The 16270-nt window shown below is 40.9% G+C and overlaps 1 protein-coding gene across 2 annotated transcripts in view; it reads left to right on the top strand.

The window, feature by feature from the left end:
- Positions 1-16270, top strand: part of ptpn4a (protein tyrosine phosphatase non-receptor type 4a) — a 63512-nt gene that overhangs the window by 12701 nt on the left and 34541 nt on the right. For both annotated transcript variants that reach the window (XM_020090055.2, XM_069532210.1), the window contains one exon: positions 9917-10071. In XM_020090055.2, coding sequence (XP_019945614.2) covers positions 9934-10071 — 138 coding nt within the window. In that variant the 5' untranslated portion in view covers positions 9917-9933. The remainder of the gene's footprint in view (positions 1-9916; positions 10072-16270) is intronic.

Here is a 16270-nt window from a genome sequence, read left to right as displayed (position 1 = left end):
GCATGTTGATGCCGTTTGACACACTATGGACACAAACCTGGAAATACACAAATATTTCAGGATGGAAAAGAGGTGCCATACATGTAGGAGATGCCAACGAAGATTTTGAAGAAAGTGTTGATGTGTAGAAAAAAAGCATGCTTCCTGCTGTGGAATTTGTATGACCTATCCTGTGTTCTTCATGCTCTACCAGGCGCTACCCCTCATCTGTATGTTGTGTAAATTTAACTGTTGTTATGAAGGTGTAGAATCCAATCTCCTGCTGCGTTCTTCATATATGAAAGGCAAACTGATGTCTGGAACCAATCTGAGCACAGTTTGCCTTTTCATGTTCAATGTCTGGAAAGGGCGTCAGAGGCAGACGTGTTTATTCAAGTCTTCTTCGAAAAGGGCTCCAGTTTGTGTGAGGGGGAAACAGATAATGAACGAGGCGGGTTGAACTTAAATGAGATAAGTTCTGATTGGTTTAGCAGTGTTTGAGTATTATCTGTATTGAGTATCAACTGCCATATCTTCTAAGAATAGAAATACGGGGTCATCCTGAGGGTGAAGGGGATTAAGTAAATCATAGTCATCATGACTTTATCACATGCTGTCCCCGCTCTGTCCTTTTTTTAAGAGACAGACAGATTTTGTTGCTCCAGCATCACCAAAATCCAGCCTTTATTTTGAGTGTATTTATATCGAGCTTGGCCTACGCTGTTACCACTGGCACAGGGTGCACATCTCTATACTGGTGTAACTTTCCCAACACTTGCTGTGGTCATTTAGTTCTTGGGGAAAAAATAAAGTCAACATGTGTTCCATCTTTTTGATTTGGGAAGTTATTCTATGAATTATTATGCTACGATAATACAGTCAGATAACTGTGTTTCCAGTGTGTTTTTCTATTCTTCCATAGAAAAAAATCAGCTTGTTGTCTGTTGCTTCACTGTGCTCCATGCCACCAAATAAAAGAGTGTTAGAATACTCTGGCCTCTTTCACAGTAAGACCTGTATGAGCTCCTTGGTGTATGCAGGCAATGCTAAAGCTGCTTTCACATGATCAGCATCATAGTGCTTATGGCGTAAATCCATTCTAATTTTCTCATGTTTGGAGTAGTGATGCCCCAACTCAGCATCTGTGTTAAACTTAACTTCCTTTCTGCAGCAATGCTCAAAGTTACAATCCTTCCCATTTCTGCATATTGGCACACATGCATTTGTTTTGTTGCACCTATGTCAATATTGTAATGAAAGACTTGCACATTTATTCAGAACATTTTCAATTTAATTTAATTAATTATGGACATTAATTCAGAACCAGATACTGTTGTGTGGTTAAAGATGATTCTGTGGAAGGTGTGGATGGAAGACCTATATTCAACGCATACATGTGTGTGCGTTGCTTGTTCTTTATGGTTTATGGTGTCAGGGGAGCTTTTACACCCTAATGAAGAGATTCACTTTGCTGCCTATTGATCCTACATGCTGTTAAACACATATTCACACTTAGTTGGAGTGGTGGTGGATCTTTTATCAAAACTGAAATAGTTGTCTAGGATTGCTGTCTGGGGGACGACTGACTGGTGGACGCTGGCAACTGTCATGTTTTCACTGTTAAGTTTGTGATATAAAGATGCTGGTTATCATTACGTCTGCTAAGCTAAGGAGATCTGGACTTTTTTCACTTCCCTTAACATTATGAGATCTGAGAAGTGAATAATGGATTGCTCTTGATGAAAAGAATCTGGCATATATAGGGGAGTGATATCTATCAGTGTGTGCTATTTGGTGAGACCAGCACCTTTCAATGGCACTGCATCAATGCACCATCCAATTCTCCGGACAATGACCCTCTCTATTTACTCATTGGCTCTACGACATGAACTTTGTTTCAGGGAGCTGATAAACTAAAGTCGGTTTATTGTCCGGTTTAACTGATTTAACTGACATTTGCCCTCACACATACATTCATGTCCAGAAAATGTCAGGTCTTCAGCAATGTTAGAAATGCTCTCCTCAAATTCTGAATGAAAAACACAAAAATCTGGGTATTCCTGAATACATTTTAGTTTAAACAGCCAGGCTTCGATCAGTGTAGTATTGCCATGAAGCTGAGCTGCTACTTCCCCAAAACGAACCTAATGCAGCAGCAGTAGGGGGATGTGCTTGGCACAAAACACCTGGCCTCCCTGCTGGTGGGGCAGGAATGTGCCGGGCTGAGGTGGATGCAGGTGGAAATTTGCTGCGTTCTCAGAACATACCTGGTAACATTTGAAGATGCCAGTGTCAGCAGGAACAGCACAAAAATCATCTGGGGAATGTGCCGCTTTAATCAGACCATCATCTCTGTTTCTCTCTCTCAGTTGCATGTCTGAGAGAAGGAGAACGAGACTTATTGTTATATAAATTGTTATATAAGTCCATAATCTTTCCTATGCTTAAAGTATAGCTTTTTCATTTCATGTTTTTCCCCATCACTTGAAAGTGGTGGTATGCAATTGCTTGCATTGTAAAATCTGAACGCCTTGTGGCAAACAATTCCAGAAAGTGTCATAGCTCAGTAATAACTGTCACCTATGTAACAGTGCTGCATGCAGGTAACAGGGTCTGTCCCGGTTATTTAGAATTAATCTTTGTGAGACTACTCAGAACTAAAAAGGGAAACGTTTGTTGTGATTTCAATCAGTTATTGAAGCAGCCATGTGCCTTTTGTATTATATTTCTCTCAGTGTTTTGACTGCAGGTTGAATTATTTCTGGGACTGTTGTCGCACAGAACAGCCTGACAGGTGGAAATGGAATAGTTAGATGTTAATGTTTTTATGGAGCACTGTGACCTCTCCGCTACTGTATATGGAAATTCAAAACATCAGCTCTAGTCAAAAACACTGTAGGTATGTGTAACTGTAATCAAATATTTAGGTTGTACCTGCAAGTTTCCATAGTTTCAGAGGATGTAACGATTCTCCAAATCTAGACTTTGGTCCTGACCTCATTTCTTCTTGAATTTGTTGACTTTAATGTGCATTGGGCTTCTCTAATCTCAAGATTATTATCCATCAGGAGTTAATTTAACTATTTCTTAACCATTACCATGGACGTGATCACTCATGATGGTTAGACCAAAGCATTCAAATGACACAATAAAAGAGGTGTGTTGACTAATACACAAAACAGCAGCTTTCCTAACTTTAGCTATATTAATATAGTGATCTACATGTGTTATAGTGTTAATTGTAAAATGAAAATTAGTTTTTTACTTTAGTAAAATGATGAAAGGGCTGTGCCTGCAGCAGCGCTAGTAGGCTCAGGTTAGGTTACTGTGGTTCTATTGTTCCATATTGCAATACGATATTGCAGACATATGTATCTCGGTTTTGGTCTCAGTTTAAGAATTGTTACACCCTGACTGACTAGTAGATGTATTGAAGTTGAATGTTCACTATTTAAATAAGTGTATGCTTGTGCGTGTAATAATGTGCCAACTTGATGAACCATAGAGATAATTTTCACAGCTTTTAACATTAAATGTAAACCAACTCCAACCATTATCTATACTGCTTATCCCTTGAGTGCTGGGGGGGGCTAACATTAGGTGAGGGGCGGGGTACACTCTTTACCGGTCACTAGCATATTGCACCATCTTGTTAGACTGAGAGACACAAAAGTATAAATTCTGTCAAATAAACTTGAAATTATGAACAACATTTATGGGCTGGCACTTTTTCCAATGACACACAATTTGTTAGCTAAAGTGTAGGAAATCTGTGCCTGTTAAACACTTATGATGGATATACACTCTAGTCTAGTCCAAATAAACAGTATTATATACAGTATTTGTATTGCCAGTGATTTATATTTACTTCAAACTTCAAAATTTTGAATTCTCACAGGTAATAAAAGAGGTCATATAACCATTTCTAATCACTCTATGTGCTTAGTGGTAAATTATATGAATAGCTGGTAAAGCCAGATGAAACGGTTCACAATGACACATTAGGAAGAAAACATGTTGTTGAGTTTTTGTCCCTGTGTGTGCATTTAGCTCTCCAGCTGGAGGAAATGCATGCTGGCAAGGTCAAGAGGGGGAAATGAGAGCAGAGGTAACGACACGAGAAAAGACGAGAAGAGAATAGAGAAAAGATGCTCATGTACGGAAGAAGGGACACAACAAGAGGGGGTGGGGCAAGTAGTGGTTTTGGGGCTGTGTGGTGGGGGTAAGATGAGAGAGCGGTATAGCTGCAAAGGAGGAAATGGTATGAGAAGGCATACAGAGTCAGTGTAACATGGAAAGAACATAGACGCTCTGTTCGGGGTGAGGGGAGGAGAACAGGATGTGGATTGGATGATATTGTAATGAGGACATCATGATGGTTGGGTGAGATACATCTTAATGACATGAGTGCCGCAGAAACATTATCCAGAATGAGCTGAAAGAATGGCTGTAAATATCTGTCAGTTTCCATTATCTTCTGCATCTTTGATTCAGGAGGAATCTCTGTGACTGGTCTAACGTTGTATAAATGGCTCTCTTTGTGTGCATGTGTGGACACGTATGTACGTATGCAAAGGGCTGCTCCTTGTTACTGATGACTATAATTTGCGTAATGGGTTCACAGGCCATACTGATGCCTAAAGACAAGAGAGATAAAAGAAAGAAAGAAGAAATCGGTTTAAATGAAAGCTGTGATCAAGAACACTTGATTCAATTACTGGTTTTAAATCCCAAATGAATGGAAATTGTTACTGGTGAGGTGAAAAATATGTCATCCTCCAGAGATCGTGCTTCAGTGTGTTTATACTGAGGCCAATGTGTTGCAAAGTCAAAGACAAGCATGAGTGCTGTATGAAGACAAAAGAATGCACTGATCCAATCAAGCTCATCAGACTGAATGAAAGAAACGTGGTGTTCATAATATGTCAATAAAATAAAACTGTCTGTTTTCATGTATGATGGTTGTAGGAAGCTTAGAATTTGACTGGTCACTCAGCATTGGGGCAGACTGACTCAGGCTTTGCACGAATGCACTTGCAGAAGCTTGTTCCACAAAGGTTCAGTAAAGTCCAATCATCAGTTTGCAGGTGTTTGCAGTCTGTGTGACTGAATTGTGATGGTTTCACATTGGACACGCCAACCTCTCATAATGTACTATTGACTAATTTTGGTAGATGGAAGTGGAGCCACAATATCGATTGAAATCAGCCACTATATTTAGAATTGCAGGTAAAAGTGTCTGCTGGATGATTACAATGCAATGGGTAATATGTGTCATAATTGTTTTTTGATACTTATACAGACTGGGAAGACTTACAGTGGCTTGACTTGAAAAAAAAATTATATTTGTCACACGTTATATTTTTTGCATGAATTATGACAATGGAACCTAAAGAGACAGAAAGGTAGATTACTTTTAATTGTTAAAAAATTATAAATAGCAATGAATAGATTACGGAAGAACGTCACATTTTTGAAGAAAGTAAAATGATAGAATTGTCAAGAAGAAAGAGCCGTGTTCATCTCAGAGTACAAAAACCTTATCGTTCCGTTTCACCCTCTTCTCTGAAATGAAAATATACTGTAGCAATCCGATTACAACCAGTACTATATGACTTTGCCATTAGCTAGGGCTACATATTGCTACCCCCAAAAGGAGGTCAGAGGTCAGTCGCTGCCCACATTCCTAAAACTAGAACTTCCCTGGCACCCCACCTCCCCCACATAGACACATGTTAAATGCTTTGTCTAAATCCACCGGTTACACACACACACACACACACACACACACACACACACACACACTAAACAGCGCTGTCTGCTGTTTTTGCCCTACATAAGAGATCATTAGGATTGTGGGATATGGGTGGGGAGGCTGATCGCTAGACGAACAAAAAAGAGTGCAACACCAAATCTTGGTAAAGAAGGTGTGTTAAAAATTTGATTGTAGGTGAATGCGGGAGAGTGAAGGTCTATAAAGAGGCACAGGTAGGTAGAGGATGGGTGAGGGTGCCGTGGGGGCACGATTAATATACCGACCTGGAACAAGAGGTCTCTTTATTTTTGATCTTGGACTGGCAGTGTTAATTCCAAGCGTGCGTCTTTCTTTATGAAGACATGAAGATCTAAAATATTACACTGGGTCAGGCCATGTTTGTGTCCATGTCACGCAGCCCTCTGCTCTGTGTATAGTGCGTGTTTTATCCCTCTGTTCTTATTTAAACATAAAACACAGAAAGAGAGACAGTTTTACATTGGATTTTAAGCATTCCCCCCCGGGTCATTTATAATGAAAACTCACAACAATCGCAAGCTGTCTGCAACACACACACACACACACACACACACACACACACACAAACACACACACACACACACACACACACAGGCGGTGGCACACATCTGTAATTGACCACCTGTTTGACTATGGCCTAGTTTATGCTTTACGAAACACTGTAGAGGAGTGATGCACCATTCCTTTGGGAGTCCTAACTGCTTGCATATTATTTCAATTGTTCCACAGCAACACAAAGGGACAGAAAAAGAACATAAATAGCCCATATTTTGAGTTTCTTTTGAAGGAATTATGGGTATAAATAGAATTGTGTGGGCCAAATGAAGTTCACTCTTCAGCCCACATTTGAACTGGGAAAGGCCGCTGTCTCTTGTGCAACTTTCTCTTTTGAAGATTTTTGTTCTTCAAGTATGAATAAGAAATATGGGGAGAATCTTAGTTCACTAGTTTGGTAGTAACTTTATTGCTGTACTTCTGTGTTTGTGCGTATAAGTGTGTGTATGTGTATACTGATGAAGTGGAGCGACACACAACCTCATGTTGACATTAGATAACTTCCGTGTGCGTGTGTGTGCATGTGTGTGTTGATGAGATGTATTAGGTATGTTTATATGAAGGGTGTGTATTCCTGTGTACAGACGGGAAGACTGCAGGGGCATCTGTGTTTGCAATAAGCTGAGTGAGCTGGAGGAGCCCACCAGTGAGGGAAGCTTTAGGGTCAAGAGCCCTCATGCACATGCACGCACACACACACACACACACACACACACACACACACACACACACACACACACACACACACACACACACACACACACACACACACACACACACACACACACACACACACACACACACACACACACACACACTTGCCTGTTTGTAAGCTCTGCTGACTGCAGGAAGCAATAATGGTAGCGTGTTTCCGGAGTTCCGGAGGGTTCTCTCAGGGGAGTGTGGCTGTCCTGTACAGCTCAGCAGAGCAAAACTGAAAAGAGCACAGCAGAGCAGGAAATGATTGAACATTGAGAAAAGAATGCAATAGAGTAACAGAAAATGGTACAGTGTATCATAGAGAAAGGTAAAACCAACAATTGCTTGAGTACAATGAAATATAAGAAAACGCAACTTAAAATATGATCAAAGAAATTATGGTAATTATTTAAAGTCACAACCCTAGGGGAAAAAACTTTGTAGAACTGTAAGTCAGTGGTTGCATACTACAGAGATGATGCAGCCCTCTGCTCCTCTGTCTTAAAGTTAGGAAAATGTTAGGACAGGAAAAGAGCAGGGACAGCGATGCAGCCTGTGGAGAGTGTGTCTGTGTCAGAGCTCATCATCTGTGTGTCAGAGCTCATCATCTGTGTCCCACAGCTCCCCCTCAGCATGAGCCAGCATCGTCCCTCAGTTCTTCCTTCCTTCCTTCTGCATGGCTTCATCCCTACATCCCTTTCTGCTTATCTCGCTGGTCCGTTCGCTTGACTTCCCAAACTAACGGCTCTGCGACTAACATTGGCATGTGTGTCGCTCGCATGCATTCGTGGTGGGTGCATAAACTTATGCTGTTGACAAATGTATCGATCTCATCACGGCCAGTTGGATATTACCTGCTAGCTGTCATCCAACACTTCCCGTAATGCAGCCCCATTTGCTTTTCTTTATTACAGTAAACGCCTAAGTCTTACAAACCCCACCCACACTCCAAGTTGCTACACACAGGAAATTGTCAGTGGAGATTGTGAGCTGGATTACAGTTACTGATTCATCTCCCATCACTGGTACCAGTGGCTAGCCATATCTGTTTCAAAACACTAGTTCTTGCCTTCCGTACTGCGGACAGATCGGGTCCAGTCTACATCCAGGACATGGTTAAATTTTGCATCCCAGTCCATCCACTCTGCTCTGCATCAGGTGATCGGCTTGCTGCTCCCTCACTGTGAGGGACAGCTAGCCACTCAACAAAATCACGACTGTTTGCTATCCTGGCTCCTATATGATGGAAAGAGCTCCCCATTGACACCAGGACAGCAGAAAGTCTACACATCTAAAGACACATATTTTCTGACTACACCTTGGTTAGGGGTTAGGGTAGAAGATTATGTCTATCTAAAAAATAAAAATAATAAGTCTAGTTATATATTGCACTTACATGTAGAACTTTGTAGTTTGGCTTTTTTTTAAGCAAATGTACTCACATGATTCTTGCTGTTCTGGGTTTGTACCCTCACGGTTGAATGCACTTATTGTAATTCGCTATGGATAAAAACATCAGCTTGATGATATGGAATGTAATGTAATACCATTTAGTCACTAAATGTCAACATAAGCATCACCCCCACCCCCTTGTGGCATATGTTTGTGTGTAGCATGAATGTCTGGTGGTGACGGGATGGTCTGTGATGGCCTTGCTTATAGATTTGTGTACATGCACAGTGTGCACACGATCTGCCCTCGGTCATGAGGTTTGTGCTGATATACAGTGACAAGCCACTCAGACATGCAGTGCCCTCCATAGAACTATCTACCCCCACACACACACACACACACACACACACACACACACACACACACACACACACACACACACACACACACACCCACACCCACACACACCACACTTTGTACCAATGGCTATGCAGTAGTGCTCGATTACAGGGCCATAACCCTTGTGGAGTTATTATGTCTCCTGTCATAGTAGATCACCTGAGAATGACAAGTGACTTATATTATTATTATATCATATCTATGTATGTATTATATTTATCAAACCTGATTCACATACGAATAACTAATATAAAATAATACACCCCATTAGATGTTAATGTACAATATATGTGAAAACCATTATGTCTGTGATCAGACATTTTTCCTGTCCGTGTAAACTCGACTTAAACCACATTTGAGCGGTTTCAAATCTGGGCAGTCAAAGGAAAGCAGTGAGGCGTGGTGTCAGTAATTAGCGGCTTTGGTTTGTTCTAAATGGAGCAGCTTCAGATAGAGTTATTGTTATTTCTTCCCACTGATGAGCAGACTGGGGCACCCTCAGCCCTTGTTAATTTCCCAACCAATCACGAACCGCTCCAGCCAAGCACGTTGATGATTAAATGTTCAAATTAAAGGTATTGATCACAATCAAAAAGCATTAATGGCTTCTAATTGTCGAACCAGGCTGCTCATAGTGCTGATTGTTTTATTGCAATTACTTTTCATTCTCTGCTATTGCAGTTTATAATAATCCCATGCTGAAATAATGACACATACGATTCTCTCATTGTATCGTGTCTTGTGAGTGTGATAGAGCTGTGCTGTTGTGGAGTTTCCACATCTCCTCGTAGGGAATCTCCTACTTGCCTACTCATTGACATTCTTTTCTTATGAAGCAGTCAGTCTGTGCTTGTACAGACTTGTTTTACAGTGTTGCTGCCCTCCAGAGAAATCTTGTTGTACTCTAAGTTGACTTATTGTGTTCCGTGTAAACAGAAGGGGATTTTGTAACCTGTGTCATATAATATACATATATACATTACAGGTAATGTGGTCATTTGTAAATGGATTTCATAGATCAGACTTTGACGTTAATGATGCCACATTTCATTTATCTGACTTTTGTTTTTCCTCTTGCTGTGTCTTGGCCCATTACAGACCCTGGTAGGAGCGTGATGAGCGCGCGCTTCCGCTTGCCTGCTGGCAGATCCTACAATGTCCGGGCGACGGAGCTGGAGCGAGACAGGCCGCACACACAGGTTGTGTGCAACATACTGCTGCTGGACAACACTGTCCAGGCATTCAAAGTCAGCGTAAGTACCCCTCCTCCACTCAAGTATCCTACTTTTGATGCAGAGCCTGTGGGAACTGAAGCAGGAAGATTTTTGATCACAGCACAATTGCTACCTACAAAGTGAATACATGTGAGGTGTGTGTGTGTCAGAATATGTTCCCCCTGGGGTTATGATTTAGTCAAACCTTAACACACAGATATGTTACATATATCTTTTTGACCCATTAAGACCAAAGGAGCTGAATTCGCTCTAGGCTCGCTCTAAAACCTTAGCATTGTTTGAATTCACCCCCTAAAAGCTGAGGGGTTTGTGATGAGCTGACAGAAATTGCTTTGTTAAGAAAAAACTAAGGGGATAGAGACATTAAATAAATACCATTTAATAGAGTTAACATTTGGCTCTCATTGTAAATCATGACTTCCCCTTGAGTTAATCAACAAATCACAATATCTTTTATCAGTCACGTCTTATAAACATGAACTTGTCGCACCAGGTCTTAACACCCGGTCCACACAAATGTTGCAGCAGTTCTAAATAGCTTAATTCAGTGTGACTTAAACTTACTTACAGAAATAAACCTGTGAATAAAGATGCTCCATAAATCTGCAGAGCCTGATGAATCAACTCATAGTTGAGTCTTCTTCACTACCAGATAAATCAAGTAATAGCTGTTGTAGATCCATATGCTGCAAACAGGAACTGCCAAAATGTACAGAATCACATTCTTATGTTTCTCTAATTGTACATTAATTCAAGCAAAGCCTTGAGAATTAAAAACAGGAAATTGGAACATCAGTATTGCGCCTCTTCCTCCCTCTCACACCCCCCCTTCCTTCCCCTACTCCCATTACAGTAAGTTTCCCCTCAAGCCCACTCAAATGTACTTTATAGTCGGTGGGGAAACAGCCTGAGTGTGTCTCTACATGTTTGCAGTTTAAAAAGCAACCCACATTGTATGCTTTTTCTGGTGGGACTTTTTGTGTAATTTCTTTGTTTCACACTTCTTCAGTATCCTCTCCTACTGGTGCTCTGACATCATTGGTCGATCAGTGAGGTTTACAAGCATCCAGTCGGTCACATGCTGTCACACCTTGAGAGGACAGAAGGAGAGAATGTGTCAGTGAGTGTGTGTGTGTGTGTGTGTGTGTGTGTGTGTGTGTGTGTGTGTGTGTGTGTGTGTGTGTGTGTGTGTGTGTGTGTGTGTGTGTGTGTGTCTTTGTCGGAGTGTCTGTATATTTGTGATTTATTTTCTGCCAGGTCACAAGTTGACTTGTGACTGGCGTTACATTTGTCTGTCACTTCATGTGATAGCACATTTCCTTTTCTCTCTCTGTCTCTCTCTCTCTTTGTGTCTGTCTTGATGTCTCCCTCTGTCTGTGAGTGTTTGATCAGCTCTGTCAGCGCAGGGAGGGAAATTCCCTTTGTGAGCCAGAAAATACAAATCCTCTAATGACATCCCCTCTGACAGATCACATCCTGTTGGATCTCAAAATGTTTTGTGTGAGTGTGTGTATCAGTAAATATGCCCCAAAAATGCTTAAATAATAATATGCGCATTATTGTATATATATATATATATATATATATATATATTTATTTTTTTATTTTTATTTTTATTTTTTATTATTAATTAATTCATTCATTCATTTATTTTTCTCACTGGTTTGTTGCTGGAATGTTTTTCATTTCCTACCACTCTTTTCTATACTCCTCTTCCTGTGGCTCACACCAATACTACCTGAGTCACAAAGTTTCATATGAACCTTTTGCATATTATACCCCATTTATACCAGAATTGTGTGGGTCTTTTAAGCGTGGGTAAACCTGCAAAAAGAGGTGATTGGCTCCTTTCCCATTAACATTAGAAGAGTTTGCCTTTCATATTATCCCCTGATGTGTCGTGTTCCACGCCACTAAATTCTAAATTAACCTATACCCCTGGTTGTCACGTTTCTATCACTGCTGACTAAAACCTGTCTACGCAGTCAAATGACCGCAGTAGACGGGTTTTGGTCAGATGTTAGTGTGTTTTTTGACCAGGAAAAGGGATGTTTTAAATGTGGCCGGAACCTGACATATATTCAGTTTTTTGTGTCCAAGCTGCACTGAGTTTGTGTTACTCTATCCCTGACATGCATGGTTATTGCTTGTTTTCCTCATTACAGACAAGTGCAGCGTAAAAAATTCAGTAGGTTAGTCCAACCAACGTGACTGAACGCGTCTTGATGGGTCTGTTATGCACTCTCTTGTGTATATGTAACTACTTTTACAGTAATACTGTTTATTTACATTCATAGTAATTTAACCAAATCATCAGTATGATGTGCTCTCGTCATGGTATTCCATCTCCTGAAATGTGTGAATTTCAAACAAAACAAATAACATAAGAAGAAGAATAAGATAATTTATACATGATAGAGTTGTATAACTAGGTTTTCTTTTTTAACCAAAACTCATTATTCTGTTGTCTGCTGTTTGTGTTTTTTTTAGAATCTGCACAGTTGCAAAAATAATCAGGATTATCCCTCTAGGGATGGATCTCTCAGTCTTTCTTGTAAAATCTCTCCTCTTTCTTTACATTCCTCCCTGCCGACTTCTCTCCCTCTGTGCTTCCTGCTCCAGACCCCCCACCCCCCCCCCCTCCCTGCCTCTTGCTGAATGAATGACTCGGTCTCTGTCAGTCTCTGTGACAGTGTCATTGATCAGACCCCTTCAGCAGCAGTAACTTCCTGGAAAGACAAGGCGTCCTAAGAGCAACAATACTTCTATTGATCCTCTCCCTGGCCGACTGGTCTTGATATTTAGCGGCGAGTGAAAATCCAGAAGCAGTCACTTATCGTCATGGGAACCATGACATTTGTGGTGTGCCGGGCAGGCTTGTATTGATGATACCTATAGATAGGGAAGTCTGTGGCAATTGAAATGATACCGGTATAAAGCATAATCTGGTGTCGCTTGAAAGCATGATAGATGACAAGAAATTTAAAAAAGGCCAGTCCACCACTGACCCACCTCTCCACCAGAACAAAAGCAGGGTCAGAGGCAGGAGCAAAGCAGTAACCATAGTAATGACTGCACACCACATAAACATCTAGCTGTACGAGCCGTTTGGTAATCAAGTAGCTCCTCATACTGTGCAAGTAAGAGCAGCAAGGGGCAAAGGATAAATAATCCTAATAAAACCGCTTTTAGTTCAATGTTGAACGAGACCTCTGAATAAAATACAAATGGAAGTTGCATGGAAGAAGTGATTTGAAAAGGATGAGAGCATTAGATCTAATTTTCCTCATGCACAATTATGCTTTTTTTTCTAGCGCCTGAACCCTGTGGCTGCTTTTGTTCATCTGTGGAAAATTTGCATTGGCTATTACCTTTTGACATTTTGTTCCCACTTAGAAAAATATTCTAACAGTCTTCTAGCACAACTAACTGTTTGTGAGGAGGCGTGAACAGAATGTAGTTCACGGTTCAAGTCAACATTGACTTAATTTTGTGTGTGTGTGTGTGTGTGTGTGTGTGTGTGTGTGTGTGTGTGTGTGTGTGTGTGTGTGTGTGTGTGTGTGTGTGTGTGTGTGTGTGACTTAAGTCTACTCACTAAATTGCAATTTGAAACCAAAACTAACCAGATCAACCTAAGTCCAAATGTTCAGGTGGAAAAAAACAACCCTCAAACTAGGAACTATTTCATGATAAAAAAAAAACAGACATGATAGCCAGCCCTATTAAAAGAAACATAAGGCGAAAACACTATCATTATAAAATGTCTTCCATTGTTACTATAAGCAGCGTAAAAACTGTAAATATTCTCTGTGATGCAACATGATGCAATGTAGCTGCATAATTTTACCCTGCTCTTTATTTTCCCTTTCGTTGCCCAATGAGCCATCATCCCAAACACCAATGCTCAAGCAGTTGCCGTGCCATGTCTGTTACTGGGTGAATCAAAGTGTAGACTGCAGCTGCTTGGTGTTTGGGAAATTATTTCATTTTAATTACGTGTTAGAACGAGAATCTGTGTGAAAAGCGGGAAGAGGCATATTTGTGTTTGCGCGGCGGGACGGGTGTGGCTGTGGGAGCGTTGTGCTCTTTAAGCTCCTTCTCCATCCAGAAACAGGGAGGTGTCAGAGTGTCCTATGGAAAGCCTGGGTGGGATATTGAGTATGTAGTTATTCCCTTGGTATATTTTTGTCCGCTTTTGAATGACTCAATACCAATCTCTGCCTTAAAATATCTAAAAGCTGGTTAGAATGCGATATGGATTGGAGAAGGTTATATTTAGCAGCTCCATCACAATAGATCGACTGCGTGAGTGACACAAACTTTACTCATAAACTTGAAAGAATATAGACATACAGTTTATCATAACCTCTATAGATATTTGAGTCTTGTCTATTTGATAGTATTCAGACTGCAGGATTACAATAATGCATTTAAACTGAGTTTGGCGACATTTTTTGTCTTTTGAACATGCACAGAGTGAGACAGGGGTAGACGTGAATGACTCCTCCTGTGTAGCTTCCTGTCTGGACAAGCTTCCTCATGCATTCCTGAATTTCCATCATTCTTTAACACAAACTTGTACATGCACCACATTCAGCTGTGTGTCCCGTGGAAGGACTGAAATGAAAGTGTCACTATTTTGCTTTTTATTTTTGTTAATCTTAAAAAAATCAAATTACTGATGTCTTTGCGGCTGTTCCCCTCTTACCCTGCAGATAAACCCTTCGTGTCGGGGGAGTGGGTGGGGGTAAAAATTATCAGAGCATCTCCCTCTCACTCCCTCTCACACTCTCTCAGCCTGTCTCTGGGCTGTGATTTCTCTCTGTCACCGAGTCTCCCTCTTCTGTCCTCGCTCTCATGCACACAGACACTATTTCAGTCAGTGGTGCTGGTGAACTGCACAAAGAGCGTTTGTTTCAGTCAGTGCATCGTCAATCACCCCTTTTCTCTTCTTCCCTCTCTGTGTCTCTGTGACTCCCTCTCTTCCTCTTACTTTTGTTTTCACTCTCTCTTTTACTTTTTCTCTATCTTTACGCTTCATGACTTCACTGAGTATCTAGTCCATGAGCTGTCCACAATATGGAGTTGTCACTGCTGTAGACTTTCCTGTAAAGAGAGAGAATGTGTGAAATTGTGTGAGTGTGTGTGTTTTAATTCTGGCTCAGTTTAACAACATATATTGGTTTGCTCCTGTGGTGTCAACAATCACACATTCGGCTTGCACGCATTTCAAATATCAGAAGCGACTAGCACCACATACGGACACGCATATAGAGAGAAGCAATTGGTTTCCTGGGAGCACAGTTTAAAAAGTGCACAGAGGGCGCCCACATCCAGCTTGAAAAGCAGCTTCATACAAAGGGGAAGTAGATGAGACACACACACTCAGAGGTGTCTGTGAGGAGCCTTACATGATGAAGGATCATATTAGAGTGCTGCAGGTTTTCTCACATCTCCATTTTGTCTATTCAACCCTGGTCGGTCAGTTACATCATCAAACTATTTAAATACTTTTTAAGTCCATCTGAAGGGAGGATCACAACCACCAGTTGGTTTTCAAGCCATTTTAAGGTAGAGATCTTGTGACGGTTAGATATGAGCTTTTTTGAGAAGCTATGTTCTCCCCTAACTAAACACAACGCAACATCTACATTTTCAGAGTTTGTCACGTTAGAGAGCAAAGACACATTTTCAATACTTAGCTTAGTGTTGATCAAAAACTAAAAGTGTAAGACGTACTGTATATTATATAATTCTGCAACCCTTATATAATAACAGATTTTAAGATTAAACACATTTTAACTTTTTTTCATCATTGACATGAAAGTTAAGCTGTAGGTAGGAGAGCAAGAGGAGAGGGGATATACAGAGGGTATCAGAGTTGACTCACACTTAACAAGGCTCTGACAGTTGTAGAACACACACACACACACACACACACACACACACACACACACACACACACACACACACACACACACACACACAGAGCACTAAAAGACTGCTGGTGATCCTAGAGGGCTGTCTTGTCAACATGTCAACTGTCAACTATCATTTCATGTGTTCCCTACGCACACATGCTGGGCTGTAAAACTGTGTCACCAAGGGAAAGGAGAGTGTTGAACGAGAGCTGTGCATGTGCATGTGCGCGTGCGTGTGCGTGTGTGTGTGTGTGTTCTCCCATGGGAGCTCTGATGGAGTTGCACACCATCCCTCT

Source organism: Paralichthys olivaceus, chromosome 10 (genome assembly GCF_024713975.1).
Source record: "Paralichthys olivaceus isolate ysfri-2021 chromosome 10, ASM2471397v2, whole genome shotgun sequence".
Lineage (NCBI taxonomy): Eukaryota > Metazoa > Chordata > Actinopteri > Pleuronectiformes > Paralichthyidae > Paralichthys > Paralichthys olivaceus.
The sequence above is the reverse complement of the archived record's forward strand: the minus strand, read 5'-3'. Positions and strand labels throughout refer to the sequence as shown.